The sequence below is a fragment of the Crinia signifera genome, chromosome 5 (genome assembly GCF_055691185.1).
Source record: "Crinia signifera chromosome 5, ASM5569118v1, whole genome shotgun sequence".
Classification (NCBI taxonomy): domain Eukaryota; kingdom Metazoa; phylum Chordata; class Amphibia; order Anura; family Myobatrachidae; genus Crinia; species Crinia signifera.
Window position 1 is genome coordinate 157,263,448 of NC_139221.1, and position 25,117 is coordinate 157,288,564.

General features: G+C 44.0%; 2 protein-coding genes across 2 annotated transcripts in view; both read left to right on the forward strand.

Annotated features, from left to right (window-relative positions):
• Positions 1–9,534, forward strand: part of SLC6A19 (solute carrier family 6 member 19) — an 89,361-nt gene extending 79,827 nt beyond the window's left edge. Inside the window, exons 11-13 of the mRNA XM_083186298.1 lie at positions 2,282–2,441; positions 5,110–5,272; positions 8,633–9,534. Of these exons, the coding sequence (XP_083042424.1) occupies positions 2,282–2,441; positions 5,110–5,272; positions 8,633–8,842 (533 nt within the window). The 3' untranslated portion in view covers positions 8,843–9,534. The remainder of the gene's footprint in view (positions 1–2,281; positions 2,442–5,109; positions 5,273–8,632) is intronic.
• A 14,769-nt stretch (positions 9,535–24,303) lies between these two features.
• The window catches only part of LOC146005746 (sodium-dependent neutral amino acid transporter B(0)AT3-like), a 51,087-nt gene continuing 50,273 nt past the window's right edge, over positions 24,304–25,117 (forward strand). Inside the window, exon 1 of the mRNA XM_083145174.1 lies at positions 24,304–24,454. Coding sequence (XP_083001300.1) covers positions 24,304–24,454 — 151 coding nt within the window. The remainder of the gene's footprint in view (positions 24,455–25,117) is intronic.

Genomic DNA, 25,117 nt, shown 5'->3' on the forward strand with positions numbered 1-25,117 from the left:
GGATCGCTACAGCCGCAGCGTCCTCTGATGTTGCTGCCGGCGGTTCCCCTTGCAATTGGTATGCCGCGACTTCCGGGTTTCTGTTCTCGCGAGAACAGTGCTGCTGCCCGGAGTCGCGTCCCGTCCACGGAGTGGTCTGCGCTCGACTCCTTAGCGGAGGAGACTTGTTGGAAATGTTAGTGGGTGATGTTCCTATGGATGGAGGGTTGCTTCTGGTTGTTGAAAGGTCTTGAAAAAGGCATTACATGCCGAAACGCGTTGGTACACGCACAGCACAACAACCAGAAGCAACCCTCCATCCATAGGAACATCACCCACTAACATTTCCAACAAGTCTCCTCCGCTAAGGAGTCGAGCGCAGACCACTCCGTGGACGGGACGCGACTCCGGGCAGCAGCACTGTTCTCGCGAGAACAGAAACCCGGAAGTCGCGGCATACCAATTGCAAGGGGAACCGCCGGCAGCAACATCAGAGGACGCTGCGGCTGTAGCGATCCTTCAAGCCGGACACCCACACACAGAAGGAGGCGAGGCCTCAGGACAAAGCGTCCAAGACCTACATCTACCCGCCCACCGCGCTGAGGTCAGGACTGACCTGCGGTGTGAGAGAACTGATCGCAAGGCAGAGAAGGCATCGGAGCAAGGTAAGAAGCAGTGCAGCGGGACGCCGCACACTGCTGACACCTGGCATTGACTTTACAACAAGGTACCCACACAAGACCTAAGCGTACCTATCATTGTGACATCCAGCAGCACCACTGCGAACATAACACAGAAGATCACCTAGAGAGACATAAGCCAGTTGGTTTATGGTACAAAGGGGTCTGTTGATCCCCCGATCCCCTGAGGGGCTCTCATTGGTTCATCTGTGCTTGTAGACTTTACCCCCGCACCACCACCCCATACTTTGTATGAACAAAGCACAGACAAGACTGAGAGAGACATAAGCCAGGTGGTTTATGGTACAAAGGGGTCCGTTGATCCCCCGATCCCCCAAGGGGCTCTCATTAGTCATCTGTACATCGAGACTAACTTTCCCCCTTCTTTTTTCCCCCAAACCATCACCCAGCCAACCCATACTTTGTATCGTTATAATAAACATATTTTATTTACAATACATACTGTCATACGTACATCTGTACTGCATCAGACAGACACATACAGGAGCAGCGCTCAAGCCCACCCATTGCTTCGTTATTATTAAATAGAGTCTACTAGTAAATACCCATAACTAGGCTAGGACAATAGGTGTATGTGAGCACATCTGTGAATCCTTGTGGAAGCTGATTATTGATAAGGACATATATAAAATATTTATGCTATAGGGGGTTATTCAAACCTGATCACTTCTCTGCTAATTTGCAGAGCCCTGCAATCAGATAACCACCGCCCCACCAGAGTGAAATCCCATCCTGTGCAAGGCTGCGAAGGGCTTAATAAAATTTCGCACTCACCATCTAATGCTTTTTTCCATGATGTGTGCAGTCTGTGAGTAACCCAGTGCATTAGAAACCCGCTGATTAGGGCCGGAGCTGACGTCACACACCCGCCCTTAAAATGAATGGGCATGTCTGCATTATTCCTGCCAATCTCAGAAAACATCCGATTATCACCCTCAAATGCCAACTTCCTGTCAACTTGCGAACGGCTTGCGATAAGAAAATACTGTATGCTGGATTTTTTCAAAGAATGGACTTGCACATGTGTGCAACAATCCGTCGATTTAACATTGGCCGGCCTATGAATTTACAGTCCATCTATCAGGTCTCAATAACCCCCTCAGACAAGCAGCCCCCCAAAAATCTACATTTTGAGAAATACACAGTTCAAAAGTTACCAAATTAGTTTAATTTTTTGGCTTGTTTGCGCTTGTCTAGTGGGAAATATGTGGGCTAAAATCAGTTTACATATATTGGTTATATATATTATATATTGGGTAAAACATATGTTGCATGTACACTTCATTGATTTAAAACAAAGAAAATATCTATGACCTGACTATTGAACTTAACAGAAACTGAAGATCCAAAATGAGCTTTTGTACTTCTTCAATGCACATACAATTTTTGAAAATGTGATCATATAATCTCATACTGCACCTATGATGTGTTTGCAGTAGTAGCACCCTACCGTATATTTATTTCCTCTCTCAATACATTTTTTTAAGAATTTCTATTTTTCATTACAAAGGAATATATATTAAAAGTTGAGGTACTGACAACATATGAATGAAATAGATAATCAATACACTAAATCTTTTTCTTTTCCTTTTCGTTTTTAGCTTCTATATGTATCATTTCATTTTTGATTGCACTAATATTTGTGCTGAGATCTGGAAACTATTGGCTGGCTTTATTTGATAGTTTTGCTGGGTCCATACCTTTGCTAATTATAGCATTTTGTGAAATGTTTTCAGTGGTTTACATATATGGAATAGACAGGTAAGTTTATATTTGTTAATAAAACAATCTTAATATGTAACTACCTTTTGGTTATTAAAGATTTATACTTTTTATAAAAATTCATATTTAAAAAATTACCGGTACTTGTGTAGTTTCGTGGCGCCACTAGATCGCATGCGATATCGCATGCGATTTGACATGCAATATCGCATGCGATTTACTATCCAGTTCATTACCCTACTATCCACTAGGGAGTTGACTTTATATAGTGTGGCGAGCCCAAAGCGTGGGGAGGGCAGCGAGCCCTGCGAGGGGACACGGATGATGCTACTTGTGTTGTTTCACAGTGACTCATGATATCGCATGCCATTTGCACGCAATTCCATGGAATACATTCAGTGTCCCCTCGCAGGGCTCGCAGCGCTCGCCACACTATATAAAACCAACTCCGCACACTAGTGGATAGTGGGGTAATGAACTGGATAGTAAATTTCATGCCCTGGAACAGAATATTATACACAAAATCCATTAAATCCAGTAATGATATTGTTGTTTGCACACATCAGAGTGGTAACTGTTACCAGGGATGAACTGGGGCTGCTTTCCAGCCCTGGCATTTCATTCCACTGCACAAGAGGGTGTGACAAGTTGGGGGCCTGGACTTAGAACATACCCCCATCTTTATTCAATGCATGCACATCGGGCAGGAGGGTTGACAAATAGAGAACTGAAATCTTGCGCTGCACACAGCCATCCTGCCTCTCTCTGTGCTGGGCCTGCCTATCTAACCCCTTTGGCATTTGCCAGAAATGCCAAATAGCATGTCCGGCTCTATCCGCAACATATACAGAGAAACCAGGCAGTGCAACAAAAGTACTTTGACTTTACCGCATTTACCAGAGTTTAAAAGTGACCTTGACAAACCTGATTAGGTCACTCAGCTTGTTGTAGTTTTAATGGAGACCTCATTGTGGACTACAGCTGGACAAACATCCTGTATGTTCACTGGTTAGAACCAATGGCTGGAAACATTCCTCCTGTGATTACCACACTATCACCTCTCAAGGAAAGAATTGATGTCTGCCAGTGTGGATATATTGCTGCTTTACAGCTCATCATTCTTCCAACACTTTAGGAGCAGTGGTGGTGGTGGTGGTGGTAGTGGTGGTGGTGGGACACCATTCTGTTACACCTTTAGCTGCAAAATGAAAATATTCACCATTGCCATACTAGGTGATTGTGTGCTTGTCTGAGGTGGCATCTGTCCTTATCGATGTTATTGCATATTATATTAACATTGTGTGCTTATTACCACCTAGGTGAATGGTTTTTAATTAATTCATACATTTTATACTTATTAATTACAGTCTTTGGAATCATATATAAAGATGATGTAGTGATCAGTTATAGCAATTAAGAAATGCGCATGGATGTTTTAAAAGAATGGTTGATGAAATAGAAATAGTATAGCAAGTCTTATATTCTTTTTACTGATCATTAAGAGCAATAAAGTACAGATACATCCAATAGCACCATAAATGAGATAAGAGACACTAAATGATAAAACGCAAAGAATCACAGGGATATTTTTGTTTTAAAATGGACAAATTAAAAAAATATATAGTGTACAGAGCAAATACCAAAGCCTAACTATACATGGCATTCAGATGAGTGGTAGAAGCAATGCTTTAACATTTTCAGCTTTAGTGATACATTGTAGTACAGAAGATGAGGGCATGATATATTTGATTTAAATAAAAAGTTATATTTCTTAAAATGGACTTGGCCAAAAGGGCTAATAATGTAAACAACTGCAATATATGTATTTTTATAGTAAAGGATATATTTCTTATACAGTATATTTTGGAACTTTAAGAACAAGATGGCTGCAGACAACCATGTACTGTAAATCACATGCCATAGCAGAAAAGAGAAAGTGAATGGAAGCCATTTAAGCAGATGCTCCTTCATTCACTCTACTCATCTCCTGTGATCACATGATAAGGATGGTAGCAGTCTTATTACTCTTAAAGTGGAATCACATAACTTACTGTAGGCATGATAAAGGAGGGACAAGGGAAGGGGGGAAGGTTTGTCATTTGTAACACAGATGGTGTTACCCAATGAGTTAAAGGCAAGCTTTTCATCATATGCTAAATTGCTATCAACCTTCATCGCCTTAGAGGTCTATAGTAAGCATTAGAGGTAACCTGTTGGTCAATTGGGAGGATCAATTTCTTCTGAAAAACCATAGAAAGGACTTTTCTCAGCTTCTTGTCCTGTAAATGGTAGGATTTGCTATGTACAAGTAGGAAGTGCCATATAGCTCTTTAAGTGGAGGATACGCTTTCCTTGGCTGTGAGACAGGAAATATCAATAGGAAAGGCATAGATTATAAAGAGAAATATATTTCTTGTTTACATAATTCAGAATGAACCAGATTCCTTTAACCAATTAGTAATCTGGAACTCATCTAATAGAAGAAACAAATTGTAGCCCAGCATGTCCACGTATACAACACTGTTTGAGAGTGGTGCAGGAAACACATGGCAGTACAATCTATTATTTGCATTTTATATGTTGTTACTAATTCCCATAAATATGTTTTACATGATGAATGGAATATAATATGTCATTTGCTGTATAACGTTAACAGTGTTTGAAATTTCCACCTGCTACAAGTTACAGTTATTATTTTCTTATGTAGGTTTAACAAAGATATTGAATTCATGATTGGTCACAAACCAAATTTTTTTTGGCAAGCCACTTGGAGAGTTATCAGTCCACTAATTATGTTGGTTATATTCGTTTTCTACTTTGTGATAAAAGTTTCGCAGGAACTTCGCTACATTTCCTGGGATCCTGGCTTTGTAAGTATCACAATGGGAAATGCATTTTATTAGTATCCATGTCATATCTAGCAATTTGCAACCCACTCTCTTTTCTCTCTATTCCTGGTCTTCACCAAAATAATCTGCTTAATCTACACTTACCCAATGAATTGGACTACAAATGCACTTATCTAATACCAGAGATGAGCGAAATGCTCAGTCTTTTGTAAATAATTGCCTCATTCCATATTTTCCTCTAAATATTGTCCAATATTTTTTGGCAACTAACTGGCTTTATATATTCCCAGTCCTAACCCAACCACACCACTCAACCAAATTAATGAATCTCTTCAGCTCTAGCTAAAAACACAGTGGTTGATTGAAGATTGCTCACTAAGCAGCGGCCATTCCCTGCATAATGAGCAGCTTACCGCAGCACTCTGCCAGGCTGAACATCTCCACCACCCCCTGCCGCCGAATCCACTCAGTACCCTGCAAGGGGATGTACGTGGACACATCCCCTTGCACGCAGCTGTAAGGGCGGGAAATCATTTCATGATTGCCAACCATTGAATGATATCCCTACCCTACGAAACATCATGTGACGTGAGCCGCCCACCCCTGGAAGGCAATGACCCACCTGTGTTCCCAGGCAATGCTGGGAATTCCCCTGCTCCGGCCCAGTGTCTGCCCCCACCACCTTTGGGGGTACACAGCTCAGCAAGTGTCCCGGGGTTTGCACATGTGCAAATACGCTCATGAGAAGATCCCCCCCCAACATCGGAACAGGGCCCCATCCAATCATTATAAAATCACCCCCACAGTGTGGAACCTGAATTCTACATCTGCACAACAGCCTTTTTCCTTGCAGCATATTATGCATTCAACTGTTGTGCAAATTCACTCAGGTCCAATAACTAGCATAGAGACGGCTAACTCATATATGGGCATATTGATCACAATCCACATCTCTGATTTGGATGAGATGTGATAAATGTCCTCACATCTATAACACAATATTTGAATACATCACAGGGACTCTCCAACTTTCTGAATCCTCTTACTGCGCTTCTCAGGGCATTTTTTCATGAAAAATACTCTGCGTGTGTGACTGCGCATCTACCACTGCTGGGTATCCCACCCATAACCGCTCCCATGACTTTATCTGCAGCCAGGACCGGTGACCCAGAAGGGCAGCCAGTCATCTGATTCTGTGCTCTGCTGTGGCCACTGGGGCAATACAGTGAGATGCTGGCTTCACAGCATCACTTTACTGCATCAGGGTTCACAGCAGGAGAACAGCGATCCACTGACCGGCTGCTCTCCTGGAACACCATTCCATGTGTGCAGGTTAGTATTACTTTATTATTCTATTGGTTTTCTGTTTGAGATATATAGAATAATAGAATAGAATAATAATTTATTGTCACTACAACATTAAAAAATGTACAGTGAAATTCACAAGGAAGAAAAGAAGAGAAGAAGGAAATACTCATATTCAACATTCATATATCACAATTCAAACACAAAATAACAGATGGGAAAAAACTGTTCCGCAACCTGCTAGTGCGGCAACTCAAACACCTGTAACGCTTCCCAGAGGGCAACAGGGAGAAAAGAGAATAACAGGGATGACTACGGTCTAAAATGATTTTTTTAGCCTTCGCTTTCCCCCTTCTTAAAAAAATGTCTGCCATCCTAGGCAAATGTTGGCCAATGACCTTTTCAGCAGCCCTAACTATCCTATCTAGGGATCTACGATCAGAGCATTTTGAATTCCCATACCAAACCGCAATGGCATAAGTCAACAGACTCTCGATTACGCAGCAGTAAAATTTCATAAGCATAGGCCTAGATAAGCCGGCTGCCCGTAATCTTCACAGAAAAAAAAGGCATTGCTGAGCCTTTCTAACTGCCATTGCGGTATGTGTGGACCAGGACAGATCTTCCGAGAACGTAATGCCCAAGAATTTTGTATTTGTAACCCTCTTCACCTCTTCACCATTTAAAATCAACGGATTAATAGTCGACCTTCTTGATCTTCTAAAGTCAATAACCACCTCCTTGGTCTTTTTACCATTTAGGAGAAGGTTATTAACCTCACCCCATTCAATTAATTTCTGCACCTCTAACCTATAGCTGTCTTCCTTTCCCCCACTGATCAAGCCCACCACTGTAGTGTCGTCGGCAAATTTGACAATGAGGTTGGACTCTGAATTTGAGAAACAATCAGAGGTGTACAAAGAGTACAAAAAAGGACTCAGAACACACCCCTGAGGGACACCTATGTTTAGGTCAAATTCTGACGAAGAATATCTATATATAGTGATCAGCCTGTTTGTCTATAAGACAATCATGGCTGACCACAGAGGCTGGATCTGAGCTCATTCTTCATTGCCAGCAGGCAGGGAAGGCTGTCCAGGAATTGGTGAACCAGAGGAAGGCCCTACTAATGCTATCTTAAGATAGGACTTCTTCCAGTATTTTCTTACATTTTTAATTTAGTAAATTTGGACAGATTACATTTTCCATTCCTACTTTGAGAAATGTGATCTGATTACTTCAAAATAAAAAATTGCGACATTTCCTCAAATTGTAAAATCAAGTGATTCTTAAATATTGTTTAGAAAAAGATTATTTTCATAAAAATTATTTTGATAAAGAAGCCTATTAATAAATGTATGTAAAGTAGCTTTGTGCACTATGTGTGTAGCGGCTATTAGTTAACAAATAATCAGCTCATGATTATGGGATCTGTACATAAAATTAATCATGTGAAGAATAGAGGATGTAGAATGGGCAATAGTCCACATATGAAAAGATTGACATGAGTTTTTTGGATTTTCTATCTTTTTTGGACTTTTTCATTGTTTACCATCCACAAGGACTCTGATTGGGAATAGTAAAGTGTGCTTAGCGCAGCAATATCAGAGTCACCTTACCCATAGCATAGTGAGTGAAGGGGAGGGGGACACGGTATACTGAACAATACTTTACTAAATACACTTAGTACAAAAACACGGAACTACTGTATAACCTGCATAGCACCGAGGGATGGGCCTTTCCAACAATCTACACACACTTTGATGCCACAGTGTGATGATAATTATGATGTGATCGCTCTATTTCAGACCCCTGTGTCATATGTAAAACCTTTAGGTTTCAGACTTTACAGCACAAGTATGGTAGATGTTTGTGCCTTAGGTATTATAGATAAATCAATGAAAGGAAGAGACAAAATACAAAATAAGTATTTTAAATCAGCAGACCAATTATATATCTTGTTTCTTGCATCACTTGAGCCTTGCTTTGTTTTTTTTGTTTTTTTTTTAAATGATGCAATGGTTTCATGACCAAATACATCCGCTATAAACAATGCTGCATGTAATTATTTTACAGGCTGATTTCCCAAAGGCAAAAGATCAACCTTATCCTGGCTGGGTGTATGCAATCATTGTAATTCTGGCTGGAGTTCCAAGTATAGTAATACCTGGATATGCCGTTTACAAGCTTATTCGGAACTGCTATAAAAAGGACGATGATGAACTAGAAATTATGAATGCTGCCTCTATGGTGTCTATTAATGGTGATCCTAAAAGCAAGTTGTAAAGTTTACAAGCCATCATTAAAGACTTTCAAATGACGATATGTAAAAAAAAAAACTATTGAATTGGCAAGTTACTATTTTCAGAATTGAGATAATGTCATTGGAGCAGAGAAAGGCAAAGAATTCAAGTATCTACAAGAATGAGAAAAGAACTCCAGTAAGATTCATAAAGGATACAAGTAACCTTCTGTTTACTGAACTATTAATACATCAGAGTGTCTACTTTACACACATGAAAGCACTGGAAGCATTTTGTAGTTACATATTGCAATTTGCTATGGATATAGATATATGTTATGCCCCCTAGACATTTTTGCAAATGTGAAATATGGTACTCTACTGAATCTAGTTCATTAAATAAATGTACATTCGCTAATCAACTTAGAGTTACATGACAAAAAGGTATATAGACTAATACATTTCTGAGCAGTGGCCTTGTAATTGTAGAAAGATCTGAATTAAATGGCTTTCCGGAGCAGAAATATAATCGGTCTAGTAATTTACTAATTGGGTCTGTAATTATGTGCCAGTGCTAATAATTGGAAAAAAACATAACCAAGTTCCCCAGTTCGGTGCTTTTTTTTATCAAAGACCCAATCCTATAGTACTTGCTTGCTTGGTGATCTCTCCATCAAGTCTATCCCTGCATTTTGTTGGCCAGATCCTGTAATGCTTTATTTGTCTACTTACTGTAAGAGAGGAATACAAACATGAGCTTCAAATGCATTGTGTACAGCATGTGTGTCCTTCTTCAGGGCCATGATTAATAAAGATTAACTGTTTTTATCTCTGTAAATTGAGGTAGTCATTGAGGTGTCACAAGTATTTGCATTAGATATGTGGGCACAAACATTTTTTGCTGACTGTCTCTGACTGGTTTTAGGTTTGGATTTTTTTCTAAAATTGACAACAAAAGCAAAAATCACACCATGTCAGCCTTATTTTGTTTCTAAAGTATTATTACTCAATAACCTTAATTTCCACTCATTTCCAGTCAATTTTGAGCACTTCACAGCTTACAATATTGTTTTCATCTGCTTTAGGCCAACTCTGCAGCGATTTGGCTGGTTCTTAAGCGACAGTGCAGTGCCAAATGGCAGTATATAGCAAATCTATGAAACAATGCCACAGCGCACATAACAGTACAAACGATAGATCTATATACTTTTTAGCTTGCAGCTCGGTTCAAACTGCATGTCACAACACTTATATATGCATGAAAACAAAGCACACTAAAGTAAAGTGCACCGAACAGTACACGTAATGAGCAGGATGTATTGCCACCTGAGTTTGGAGGCCATGTGGGATGCTGGGCAACTTGGCAGTTTTTTTAAATGGACAATCACTTATAAGGCAAAACCATGCCTTGTGAAGGATTGCCACTTTAAAAAAAAGTCTGAGTTTATCCGGCATCCCACGCGGCCACATTACATGAATAGATATATATATATATATTTTTTTTTATTTTACTTCCAGCTCAATTCAAGCTGTGTGGATTCACAGGGCTTATATATAAATGTAGCCAGGTTCATCATTGCGGTGATCCAGACACTTGTGCCTGTTTGCCACGCCAAATTTGAACACACGGTGCTGAATCGCCACACAGCGATATTGCAAATCAATGTGTTTATGAGCCATATGATCAAATTAGATGCATGCACATGGTGGCGGGATAATATTAATTACCATGGGAGTTGTTCATGGCGATTGGTGCAGCAACGATGAGCGTGGCTACATCTGTATGTATGCTTACAATGTGCACTAAGGAAAACAAGACACAGTATATATATGTTTATATATTCTTTATTTTTTTACTTGCAGCTTGGTTCAAACTGTTCGGAGCCACACAAATTTACTAAGATGGGAGTTCTATTGAAGATGAGATGTTGCCCATAGCAACCAATCAAATTCTACTTCTTATTTATTTAGCACCTTCTAGAAAATAATAGATATAATTTGATTGGTTGGTATGGGCAACTAGAACTTTTATCTAAAATGTACCCTTTATTAACCTGTATCTCAGTTCAAACTGTGTAGAGCCACATGGCTTATCGAAGCAGCTGAACAAAGCTCAGTAGGATAAAGTGCACAAAACAGTACAAACAATAGAAGAATATCCGACAGTGAGTCACACAATGCACAATGTAGTTCTGCTTGTGAATAGCCATTTTAAATGTACATAAACCAATTTACAGCAGAGTACAATTCAGCATACAGCTACATGCCCCCTATACACTGACTATATACTGAGTACAGCCATTTTTAAGTATGGAGTCTGGCGTTTGACACAGCACAGCCAAAACAGCAAAGCACAGCACAGCACAGCATACATATGTGTAACCATATACATTGACTATATACAGAACACAGTCTCTTGTAAGTCTGGAGTTTGGACTGTGGGCACAGCCAATACAGCAGAGTACAGCACAGCAAACAGCTGTGTGTGTGTGTGAGCAAGACGTCCTATTGTACCAACCACTTGCAGTACATCCTGCCACCCATTGGCATTATCCTCTGCATCGGAGCCCCAGTAGCAGGGCTCTAGTACATTCTGAAATGTGGTTAAAATCCAGAAATCTTGGGGATTATTTTTTACCCCATTTCTCCCTTAGTACATACTCCCCTGAGAGTTCTGGCCACAGTTCCTTATGTAGAATCTAAAACCTGTCAGAATCTAATGCCAAGAGGATGTAATTTTGCCTGGTGTATGGCGGGAACACTAGAGTCGCGGGTCAGATCCCGGATGTTCAGAGCAGTTTAGAATCCAAACTGCTCATCAAATAGGATTGTCTACTTTTCTGCTTCAATTAGTGCCTGAGTAAAGGCTTGAAAAAAATGGGTATTAGTACGATAAATGTTATTTTTCAACTGTCTGCCTTTCAAAAAACAAAAGATACAATGGTGTAATCATGTACAGGTATTCACTTTCAAAGGCTTATTCCACCCTAAACTGTTATTAGTTTTACTGTGAATTTTTATAAAATATAATAAATACTACCTTTTAATTACCTATGTTCCACATATATCTTATTTGGGAACATTTATAGAAACTTTGCCACAGATACATTTAGAGAAGTTGCCCATAGCAACCAATCACCTTTTAGGTATAATTTATAATGACAGTTAAGTTAATTGGTTGCTATGGGTAACTCTCTCAAAGGTTTTAAACATTTCCACTTTGCGTCTAAAGGTCCTTGGACCTATGTTGGTGTCAGTATAATTAAAATGTAGCCTGACTGACTAGCAGATGCATCACATATTTATTTAATTACTTTGTTAATAATGATTTATTTTTACTATCAACTCAACTTTTTTTGTGGAACATACAGTATGATATAGTATCTCATGTAATTCCACCAATATTTTTAGTTTGATTGGGAATTAGTTTAAAGTTAAAATAATATTACTTTTTAAAAATTATTATTATTTAAAGACCTAAAGTGCTTGATTTTGTATTTAACAATATACTGAAATGTCATTATGCCTTAAATGCAGGTAAAAGATAAGTTTAGATTTTTTTTCTCAAAATCTCCCTCTGTGATTGCTGATAATGGGATGCATCAAAGGGAGTCAGAGGTGTACTCTTAAATTTGTGATTACATTTACAGACATAGCAAATATGTAATAGATAATTCTGCAGCTGCGTTAACTTGTACAGACCATAGTCATACCCTCCAACTGTACCGGATTTGCCGGTACAGTACCGTTTTTTAACAGTCTGTACCGGCAAATAAAGATTGTACCGAATGTACCGATTATTTTGCTGCTTCCCCCAGCTCCTGTCAGTCACCGACTGGTGCTTTCTCCAATATGCCCGACTCCGTCCTTGTCCTGGCTCCTCCGTTTGGTGTGACACTGTGTACCTCTCTCCCCTGGTGCCAGCGTTATGATGTCACGCGCTGGCACTGCGGACCCCAGGAAGTACTACTCCCTAAAGAAGACACATCGCACCTGCAACAAGTCTCCCCCAGCCCGGAGTTAAGCGAAGCCCGTGTACTCCGCTGACACTGCGCTCCCGCACAGCGTCATCCGGAAGCTGCAGTTGTCAGTGTAGAAGTCACACGGATCTACAAACTGACCACCTCTGCCAGGCCAGTCAGGCAGACGTCAGTAAAGAAAAGGAGAGAGACGCCGAGGGACAGTTGGAAGGATAGGATGTGTAGACCATACAGAGAAAGTGACTTTCTATATATATAAAAACACATATATCTGAAAAAATGACCAGTATACATTCGGAAAGGGGGCGTGGCCACGCCCCCTTTATCCATGACCACGCCCCCTTTCCGTATGTGTACCGACTTCTGCTCTAAAAATGTTGGAGGGTATGCATAGTATATCAATGGGATGGCCGGCACTCTCGATACCAAATGCTGGTAGGATTGCCCTGGTGCTCTTCTGATGGTTATTGTAGAAACAGTGGTGCATGAAGGCCCGGTGTCTTAGAAGAAATAACGACTGAGTCAGAGGTTGAGTCAGATGCTGTCTCTGCCACAATATATATTTTTTTAAATGCTAAAAAATGTAAATATGTGCATTTATTCCAGCACAAAGTGCTTAAAAAAACCCCAGCCTCTAAAGCTAGCTACACACTGTACAGTCATTGGACCAAATTGCAAATAATTAGGTGATTTGCCTGCTTTAGTGTGTAGTGTGTAGGTACAGAAAGGCTCAGCTTCAATTGTCAAATTGGTCAAACTTGCCAAACGTTGTTGCCCAAAGGTCCCAATGTCATGCAGAGTGTTTGTGCTTCTTGATAATCTTCTATTTGCTATGGTGTATCCTGATTACCTTAACCTACTTGTGGGTGGACATATGCAAATTCAGTGTGGTGCCACAGAAAGAAATTGCTTACTACGTTCTGATCATATTAGGTCCTTCCAACTGCAAAAACATATTGTGCCCATTGTTGGTTCGAACAAAAAATTGGCATAGTGTGTAGCTAACATAAGTTTCATAATATTGTGCTGAAGAAGGAAACTATGTACAGTATCATACTGCCAGGATATTGGCCCTTAATCTAGTTGAATCGGATGGATGCGTATTTCGGTTTGGGCACAGAGTGTTCTTAGCCCCGCCTACCGTACGGATTGCTCACACCGTCCGAATGCAGTAAGACGCTGGACCGCGTTTCATGCGAACACCTCCCCCATCTGTGGGAACCTCCCCCATTCTCCAATGGTCGCCAACCATCGAATGATGGACCGAGCGGTCAGGCAGCACCGAGTGCTCCAGACCACTCGGACATTTTTCCGTATGAAAGCAGGGATATGGGTGGGCAGATAACATCCTGCTATGTCAGATGTCCGCCCCCAAATGTGTATTACGGCCAGATTACCAGATTATTCATGGAAATGCCCATGAAATGCGGGGCATATGCATATGGTAATGATCCCAAACATCTATTCACGCCCCTCTCCACCCCCTGCTCGGATGGTTCCGACCGATCGTTTTCTGCATGGAACTCACGCATTGAACAGATGTGCGAGGCGTTCACACATGCGCAGAAACGCCTCTGCACATGCGCAAACACCAAACATTGGCCGTCCGACCATACACGCAGCCGTCCGACTCAATCAGAATAAGGCCCAGTGTGTCAGTTTGTGTTCTAAATGCAGAGTATTCAACCAATGTCATTACTGTAAACTAGAAAATCATACACATAAGTTAAAGTCCAACAGCTTTTATTATTTTGGATTTCATAATGCCATGGATTATGTAAGGCAAAATATAACATTAAAATTGCAATATTTAAACAGCCCAAACAGAATGGCACTGTAGTAGCAGAGACTTGCAATCATTAATGGTTTATGTTTGCATTTCCTTTGTAGTATGTGAAACATTTATCAACCACCTTCACAAGTCAGTGGATAATCAAGCAACTAATAGATGGAAAACAATGATTAACATTACCTTGATCCTGTTGTCATTACCTTAAGGGTCAAAAGCCATTTGCAAAATAAGTAAAATGCAGCATATTTAGTTTTGTGAAAAGGATTGGTTCCTGGGTCTAATTGATTCATTATAATATCATTATAATATTATAATAACCTTTATTTTTGTTCCTGCAATATTGAATTTGTGTACCACTATCTGATAACTGTGCTACTAATCAATGTATTATGCTTCTGTTATGAACACTATGACCAGATACGTATTTTAAGCTTCTCTATTAAGAATTCTTGCATAGTAATGCCTTATTTTTAAGAGTAAAGGTGCATACAGACTTGGCTTTTTGCCCAGCCTGTATGCAGACTGATTATGGGGAATATCGTTGGCTGAAAAATGCTCAGTGCTGAGCGTTTTTTGCCCATTTTAGCAATTTTGCCGGGGGTGAACAACTTTCCCTGGCAGGACGCTATGGAAAGCCATCACACAGCCCCTAATCCGACAAACCCTCTCCATGGCCCCTGCTACCCATCCCTCCACCCCTGGCCCCAGCCAACCCACTCCACACACCCCAACATTTATCACTATTGCCTCCTTCTTGCCCCAAATCACAATGTGATTTTGACCTTTCCCTCCACCCCTGTCACATAACCCTCTGGCCTGTGTGTTAGCATGCACAGGTCCATTCAACACTGCACCCCATATACCCCCATGCATGCTTATTCCCAGCCCCAAATGTTCCTTAAGTGTCTCCTTCTCAAAGCCGCCGGAGGTTTCTGCCTATGTCCAGGGACCTTACACCACTTTCCTACTCCGCAGCCCCAACTACCCATCCCACCACCCCTTGCCCCAGGCAAACCCCATACATTACATTTTAAACTCTATCTGTGAATCTGGCTATGAATGTTACTCCTGGCTACTGTTGTTGCTTCTGTATTGTCCTGCTGAGTGCAAGTATAATGAGGCAAATAAGGCCACCAGATCAGTGAAAGTGTACTTTTGGGTAGGTTCCATTGTCTTGTTTTCCATTGTCTGGCCTATTGCTGTAGTCTTCTTTAAAAATATCCAGCATTGTGCTCACTCTTTTGCATAATGGGGCTATTCTGGTTGATTTGCACAAGGCTGTGATTTCGCAGCCTTGCGAGTTCACCAAATCTCGCCTCGTGAATGGTGACCTGGGTGCCACCAATTCGAAAGGGTGATTTTGTGACAGGTGCCCCCTGTGAGTACAGGCGGTACCACCACGTACCTGAGTATGGCAACGGCAGGCAATGCAGCTCTCTTCACGGCCCTTGTTAGTAGATGGTAGACACTGGAGGCAAGAGATGGGACACCCTGGGGAAAACCCATCAAGAAAAGATGGCAACCACGGTTAGCAGCAATGAGTATTTATTAATGAAAAACGTTATGCAATTGCTGCAATACCTTCAAAGACTTTATGCAAACATCACATGAAAGAAAAAGACATTTAACCATTACTGTCCTAGTTTAGCAGCCAATGAACACTTCAAAAAGACAAGGGCAGATCGATACTGTTCATTTATGATTCCTTATCAAAAAGACAATAACCTTCACACTTCTACATGTGTAATGACATATCATAAAGACCTCAATAAGAAATGACCAAAGAACGTGATTAAAGAAGACACTCTAAGAAAAATGATGTCAGGAAAAATAGGGCTAGCATTCAGCCACGCTACTCTAAATAGGTTGCAAAACCTCTGAATATTCGCCAGATGGCACTATACCTCTATACCTTACACAAGTGTATCTTAGAACTGTAGTCCCAGCTACAATACACAGTCACTGAGTTCAAAGAAAGGTCCCACGAAGATAAATCCTCAGGGGAAGGGTGGTCCCTGCCTTAGTGTGCACACTACTATGATTCTGGCCAGAATGAATTAACAGTCCCCTTTTAAAAGGGGTACAGGCGAGTTCCCGTTACCTAGGGTGACTCCCTGTGGGTGATGCAGTGGCCTTCTAAAATACTTGAAGTGAACAACAACCTCTGATGAGGGACAAGCAAGCTCCCGTTACTTGGGGCAGCTCCTTGTAATGAATGCGCTAGACTGTTAGTAAAGAAGTCTTGCTCTATAATAAACCTTGCGATGGGGTCATGTATCCTGCTGATACTCTCTAACCACACTGAGGCTCCTCCCTGGCCTCTCATTGGCCAGATGTGTGAAACCCCTTTGGCTTCCCCGGGTCTGTGGGGCTGTGACTGAGGGTGCAAGGCCCGCCTAAATGAATGGCTGATGTGGAGGCAGCTATAGGGCAGTCTCTGCCTAACAAAGGGGAGGCGTAGCGGCCTGCTCCGGGGCCTGTCTCCCTGAGTATAACACACTGTCCTGCTTTGGGGCTGGATGAAGGGAACAGGGGCGTCGGTGGCTTAATGGGGTATGCTGGAAGGCCTTGAGGCTACTTAACGGAGTTGGTACCCAGTGTACCTGCTGCGTCTGCAAAAGATGCCGACTCCGGCCAGTAACGATTCTCCTGACTCACACGCGGCTCCTGACTCCTGCCGTGACACTTATCCTCTGCCCGGATCCCGGCCTGCAGCTCTGCCGCCTGTGACTGCCTCCTGGATCAATGCTTGGTCAGCATCCCCTTCTCCTCCTGGCTTTTGCTCAGCAGTGCGGCCCGTTTCTCTCTCCGCCCGCCGTCAATCACCAGCCAATCACCTTTGCGACAGAGGCCATTCTTCTCCATGTTGTCTCGGGCTGCACACTGCTCCTCTTCAGATGCCCGCTGTGCACCGCTCTGCAACAACACAGGTTAGCCGCGCTCCGCTTCTCCCTTCTCAGCACGCTACCTCCTTCACACTGCTCAGCTCTGCAATCCACCTTCACCTCTGACCTCCTCTTCTCCGCGCTCTCTAGCCGGCCAATCAGGAGCCAGACACGATCCTTGCATGTGGAAGGGAGCTGAAGTGCTTGCTGGCCAGATTAACCCCCTCAGTACTGGACAATAAGAATAGCGTCCCATCAGCAGCATTAGCCACAATTGTTGAGCCCTGCTATGGCGCATGGGCAGCTTAGGGGCACCACTGTAGTGGGATGCCACAATTCCTTTGCAGGGCCTGGGAATGGATGTTAGCCAGTAACATCTATTCGCAGCCTTCTGGGATCCACCCACACCATTCGATGGTCATCGACCGTCGAATGATGGTGAAGATGCAAGCATATAAAAGTGACTCTCAAGACACTTACATATGCGTGGACGCTCAAGAGGAAGTGGGTGGGCAGCTGACATTCGGTGACATTCAGCTGTCTGCCCCCCGCACCCGCGTCATTGGGGCATTGCATGAGAAAGCTGAGTGTTCTCATGGGAACCCCCATGAAATGCTGGGTGTTCCCATTTGCAAATGGCCCAACGTGCTGCCCCACACTACCCCACACCCCCGCCTGCACACTTGGGTGCGTGCACCCCTGAGCACCCTGTCCACACACCCGGATTCTGCACATACACAGAAATGAGTGTACGCAGATGCACAACATCAGACCCCTTGTAAACCAAGGTGTCCGAACTAACAAACCTGAATAAGGCCAAATATGTGTTTGCAGCAGCCTCTAATGGCTGATTATGTAATCAACAGTAAATCTTTTGTAAATTTACCCGTTAGTGTGTGCCAATGCAACATATATGTGTAGTACTCATCAGGGGCGTAGGGAGGGCGGAGCGAGTGGAGCACACGCTCCAGGCGCTGAAGAGTTGAAGGGTGGCCGCGTGCCCTCCCCCCCATCCCGTGCCCCCACCAGCGCAATGCTTACTGCTGGTCCTGCCTCATTTGCCCGCTCATCTATTTGATGTTGCTGGGGCTCAACGTCACTACTAGTGACCAGCCCCAGCATGAAATTTGCAAGCCCAGTCTGATGCTGGTGCCGTTGTCTCTGTGTGGGTGACCGAGCTGCACAGGCTGCAGCAACTGATGAGCAGTCGGAGATGAGCCCGTCTTCCCAAGATTGTCTTTTGCACACATCTTGGTTTCCCACACAATGACAGCACCACTGACCAGTAGCAGAGAGGCAGAGACCCAGCACTGAGAAGGCCTTAATTAAATGCTGGAACTACATAATTATACTGGAGGGGGGAGGGGGAAGCCTGTAGTGGGGGTGGAGGAGTGAGGGGATGTGATTAGGAGGTATTAATTGATGCAGGTGTCCCCCCACCACATCCCCTCTCCTTTTCTTCTTCCCTGCTCTCTCTAGCTCTCCCTCTCCAGACCCTCTCTCACTCCTCCTCCCTCCACCTCCTCTCATCCCCCCACCATTTCTCTTCTCTCTCTCTGTCTCTCTCCTGCTCCCTACCCCCTGCTCCCTCCATCTAACCTCTCTCACCTCTTTTTCCATCTCCTCTTTCTTTCTCTATCCCTCTTTCTCTCCTGCTCCCCCCCCCCCACACACACAAACACACTGTCACCCCCTTCCCCTCTATCTCCTCTCTGAGGGGCATTGTAGTGAAGATTGGGGGGGGGGGGGGTGTCCCTGATAAGAAGGTGCAAGTTCCGCCACTGCACGGGCCGGGAGTCTGGAATCGCTTAATTTTCTATGTGCTGCCCTGCGCCTGCCTGCCCACCCTCCTGCTCGGCTCAGACGATCTTCCCCATGTCCTTCCTGAAGCTGCTGCTGCTCGGCTCAGTCGGCTGTGATGATGAGCCGGCCGGGCAGCACAGCAGAAATCAGGAGGACACTACCCTGCCCCTGCAGCAGCATCATCACTAGTCTCCGTCCCAAGTGCTGGCTGCCTGTAGACTGTTGGAGGAGGAGGCTGACTGCTGCTGCCTTGGCAACGAGCAAATTTCAGTCCCCCTTGGCATCAAGCATGAAGCCCCTGGCATCAGGCAAGTTCCTAGCAATGAGCATGTAGGTAAGTGGCACTTATGTGCCAAATGTGTATGGGCATTACGGTTTGTTATATAGTATGTAATGGGCATCATGTGTGGCCTTATGTGTAATTGGCATTACGGCATGTGGCTTTTTGTGTAATGAGTATTACAAAGTTCGCTAAAATGTGCAATGAGCATTACGGTGCGTGGTATAATGTTACGCCAAACCCGCCAAACCCTGCAGAGCCCCGCAAAACATGCCCTTGCTCCAGGCACTGTGGCACCTAGCTACATCACTGGTAACAATTATTTATGTCTTATCACCAGTGGCGGGCTGGGCCAGGGGGGCCCCATCTTGCGCTTGCTTCTATACAGAGTGCAGCGCATTGCACAGTGAGTGCAGGCTTCCCCACCCAATCAGCGGCTATTTTAAATGTGGCACCGGCCGCCAGCCAATTAGAACTCAAGTTCCAGCAGCCACGGTGATTGGCTGCAGGAACGCGAGCTTTGTAATTACCGGAGAGACTACCAGTAGCAGCAGCGGTGGCACCGCGGCAGTGTGAGTTCAGCTGGGGGCTTGGCTGAGCTCTGGGCTGGGTTTGCTGGGCTGGGCTGAGCTCTGGACGCATCTATGACAGCCACACCATCCCCTGCAAGAACCAGGTACACACATGGATCCGCCCCCTCTCTATTGTACATTCCTCCCCTCCTACCTTCCTTAGGGATGTCTCAGCGTTACAGCACACCTGCCCTGGCCCCAGCAGTCCCCTCACTCTCTGTAATGAGTGGGGCAGTACCCAGCTTCCTTATGTCCTTGTCCTGTGCCAGGACTCCTGCTGTCCCCAGCTGCCACCTATTCTGCCCTGGCTGTCCTCTAATATGCAGCACTCCTCCTCCTAATACAGTACCAATTCCTGCTTTCCCTGGCTTCCACCACAACCTGCATCTTTCTGCCCTCTCTAGCACCCTACGCCTCTGTAGTGCGCAGTGGAGTAACTATAGCTCCGCAGCCCCCGCGGTGGCGGGGGGGCGCAGAGAAATTGGGGGCGCCGCCGGGGGGGGGGGCTGCGGGGCTATAGTTACCCGCGGTCTGCGTCTCGCCCGGCTCTCTGTCGGGACCTTCCTGACGTCACGGTCCCGGCCGGCTCCTGCTGCAATGAAAACTGACAATTAGAAAATGTCTGCCCCCATACTGCAGACAGTTTTCTGTCTGCAGTATGGGGGCAGCCATTTTCTAAGGGTCCGTTTTCATTGTAGCAGCAGGAGCCGGCCGGGACCGTGACGTCAGGAAGGTCCCGACAGAGAGCCGGGCGAGACGCAGACCGCGGGTAAGAAGGGGGGGCAGGTTAGGTGTGTGTGTGGGGGGGGCGCGGAATAAACGTGCGGCGGGGGGGGGGGCGGTAAAAAGTTAGTTACGCCCCTGGTAGTGCCCTGCATCTCTCTGCCCTCCCTAGCACCCTATGTCACTCTATCCCTCCCTAGTGCTCTGTCTCTCCCTGCCGTCACTGTCCCTGCATCTCTCCATGCTGTCACTGTCCCTGCATCCCCACCGACAATGTACCTGTGTCCCCACCGACAATGTCCCTGCATTGTGGCCCACTCCATGTGGCATAATGTAAATTTTGTCTCCTACTACAGTATGTGTATTTGGCTTATTCTCTGTGGAATAATGTGAATTTTTAATCATTGCGTGTGAATTTTTGATTATTCCGTGTGGCATATTGTGAATTTTGGCTCAATTCAGGTGGCATAACGTAAATTTTTACTCCTTCTGTGTGAATTATGGTTTATACTGTGTGGCATTATGCGAATTTTGGCTCGTTATGTGTGAATTATGGCTTATTCTGTGTAACATAATGTGAATTTTTACTCAATCTCTGTGAAATTTGGCTTATTCTATATGGCATTATGTGCAAGTACAAGTACAGTATAAGGGGGTCTATTATTGTGTTGCTTGAGCAGTACCTCTCTCTCTCTTACCTCTCCAGAGGAGGGGGCTGCCGCGATGCGGGCCCCCCCTCCACTGCCGTTGTCATGTTCCTGCTCCTCTCAGCTGTCTGCGCCATTCCCGGTCCCCATCGTGCAGCCGGCGCATGTGCAGTAGCCTCTTTAATACTGCGCATGCTCTGGCCCCCAGCATCTGTGGGCTGCTTTTGCAGCAGCTCCGAAGGCATATTCTGGGTCCCGGGTTCGGCACATGCGCAGTATAGTCCTCGTACTGCGCATGCGCGGGACCCGGTTTTATGGGCTGCCACTCAGCAGCCCATGTAGAGGCGTCCCGGAGGGAGGGGACTCCCAATAGGACTGCCTTGTGTGACATATTTTATATATGTTTATTTATTTTTACGGCAAAGATCCATTGCCAGCCAGCCCCTGCTTATCACAGTAGTATTATATAGTGGGATATTTGGGGTTATATTAAAGGGGTCATCCATTTATGTAGTGTGTTCTTTTCATATCAAATACACTTAAAAAAATGAAACCTACAGTATCTAAATATACCTTTTAAACCTGCCGAAAGAAGAAACCTATTAAACCCATTATAAAAACCCAATATTTAATACATTACTTTAAGCACATTAATGAGACTTGATTTTTTTTTAATGTAAGATTAATGGTTGTAAAACAACACATGTAAAATATATTATTGTGTGTGTTATAGCTTGTCAACAATGTCTAGGTTGACAATGTCTAGCTCAACCTCAAAAGGTCATCATGTACAAAGCCGACATCGGAAAAAGGTCGCCATGCACAAGATTGCCATTGGAAAAAGGTTGACACGAGGAAAAGGACATACAAGAAAAAACAAGTTTGAGCCACACTAAGCGATCCCACAATAAAGAAGAGTAATAAGGAAAAGGGCGACATGGACAATGTTGACATATAAAGAGGTCACGATCCACCCCCCCCCCCCAAAAAAAAAAAAATTGGGTGACAATGTCAATATCTCAGCCAGTCAATTTGCCATTCTCAATAATTGTACACATAAGCATACCATACCACTGAGACGTATATGTATAATGTCAATCAATTACAAGGATGTAACACCCCATAACTGTAGAACAACAAGGCGCTGTGCTTTCCAGCTAACCATGGGATATCTGGGAACGCCGGGTGAAGCCGAGAGCAAGAAGTGCTCCCACAGTGCCCCTGCAGTGTTCTGCAGGTCCCGGCTCATTACCTGCACATGGGGGGAAAGATCGCCCACCATCCTGGCGGCACCTTGGGAGACGGATGTCACCAAAACCGTGAGTTTGCCCTTGAGGCACCTAGTATTGTCAGTGTCTGCCCAAATCTGACCCCTACTGCTGGAGCCCACCTGCCACTAGTTCATCCCCGCTGAGCCAGGCGCCTGAGACCCCCACCAATTGTAAGAGGCACAACACCCTGAGGCCCTTTATGTGTTAAGTGACGTTGCCACCCACTGACTCCCAGTTTTACCAGTGGACCCCGGACAGGAAAGGTCCTATTCGGTGCAGCCCGCTCCATTCCCTGCAATCCTTCTCACCCCTACCGAAGTTAGAGAACAGGGACACGACATTTGCTACACGCCGGCCAGAGTTGCCATTGCCCCAAGTCAACAGGGAGGACTTCTCCCTTATTAAAAGATGAGAGAGCCACTATAAGTGCCAGGAGGCTCCTTACCAACACTAAGTCATACCTCCCAACTTCCGTCCGGAGGAAATAGGGACACTCGCGCGGGCGGCCGAAAAGGGGGCGGGCGTATGCAAATGAGGGCGTGGCTTATGCTAATTAGCCGCGACCTCATTTTCAGACGAGAATAGACGCTGTGCGCATGCGCACAGCGTCTATTCTACTAGATTGGGGGGTCTCCCAACTGCCACCCCCCGCAGCGGGACAATGCCTGCCGCGGGTGGGACAGCGGGACAGGACCCGAAAATCGGGACTGTCCCGACGGAATCGTGACAGTTGGGAGGTATGCTAAGTGCAGCATACACTGGTTAATACATCTGCCCCACTGGGCTTAATTCAGAGTTGTATGCTAATACAGTTGCAACTAGGCTACAGAACTGCTACTGTATTACTATAGGAATTTTGGATATGTAGTCATCACACACATAGGCCCTTATTCAGATCTGAGTGCAGTACAAATTTGTTTGGAAAATGGGCAAAACCATGTGCACTGCAGGTGGGGCAGATGTAACATGTGCAGAGAGAGTTCAATTTAGGTGTGGTGTGTTGAAACTGAAATCTAAATTGCAGGTAAATAATGCAGCCAGTATTTACCCTGCACAGAAACAAAATAACTCACACAAATGTAACTCTCTCTGCACATGTTACATCTGCCCCACCTGCAGTACACATGGTTTTGCCCATTTTCCAAACAAATTTGTACTGCAATCAGATCTGAATAAGGGCCATAGTTATCATTTTAATTCATAGTAGACAATTACAGTACATGAAGCAGTGCTTAGTGTACCCTATGACATTTTCCCTGAGTGGTTAATGGATATACCATTGTTTAGTTAAGACAATAAAACACTGAAGATCTTTTAATATTGGTTACAAATTAACACTGTATCTGTGAGAAAAATTCCAATTATAATATGAAACTAAATAATGCTTTTTCTAACCATTTGTTTTTCTAAATATAGCTGCATATGCTAATTTGGGGCATATTAATGCTGCTGTGGGGGATAAAGGACTCTTTCTAGCATGTTATATTACTAATGTATGGTGTCACTTGGGAGCTGTAAGACTCTGTATTAAGGAATCTGTCTGATATAGACCATGTCTAGTAATCAGCTTTCACATGTCCCTAAGTCTCAGGACAGACCCAAATGGGACAATAAAATGCAGTATATTTTGACATGTGTTGGATTCGCAGTGGGCTTGGGAAATGTATGGAGATTTCCATATTTATGTCAGACATATGGAGGAGGTAAGCATTTCATTACAATATACAAATCCATACTATATTGTTACTTAGGATCATTTCTTGTGTACACTTAATGTGTATTTTTAAATATAAGAAAATTTGACATAATTTTCCAAGCTATGTAATCACAATTTCTCTCTACTTTCCTCTGGCTTGTATGTATTTTGTATCACTCGTGGTATCTTAATATGCTTTGCGTGCTACTGTCAGTTTGTGGTCTCTGACTGAAATGCACGGTAGTGAATTAATACTGCCAACAGACACATGTGGTTCACCTGCTTTATATACCTGAAAGTAAAATCATTTCCTTGGTGAATGGAGACTAAGGGAACCCTGATCTTCCTTTATTCTTATGGGGCTTACACACATAGCAAGGTGTGTATATGAGCATTCTTAGCGATGCTAGATCTCTCAGAACGCTTAGATAGCTCAGCACACAGCGCTGCACAGCAATGTGTCAGCGCTGTGTGCTAAATGATCTGTCAGGGCCAGTGTACTCCAGTGAGAACAGCGTGCGGGTTATTAATCACCGAGAGATAGCGAGGTGCGGGGCCAGGCATCATTATCGCTATAGGGCCTACACACACAGCGTTTTTCTGAGCAATGTAGTTAAATGAAGTAACATCACTCAGAACATGCCCGTATAGCGCTACGTGTGTAGGGTAC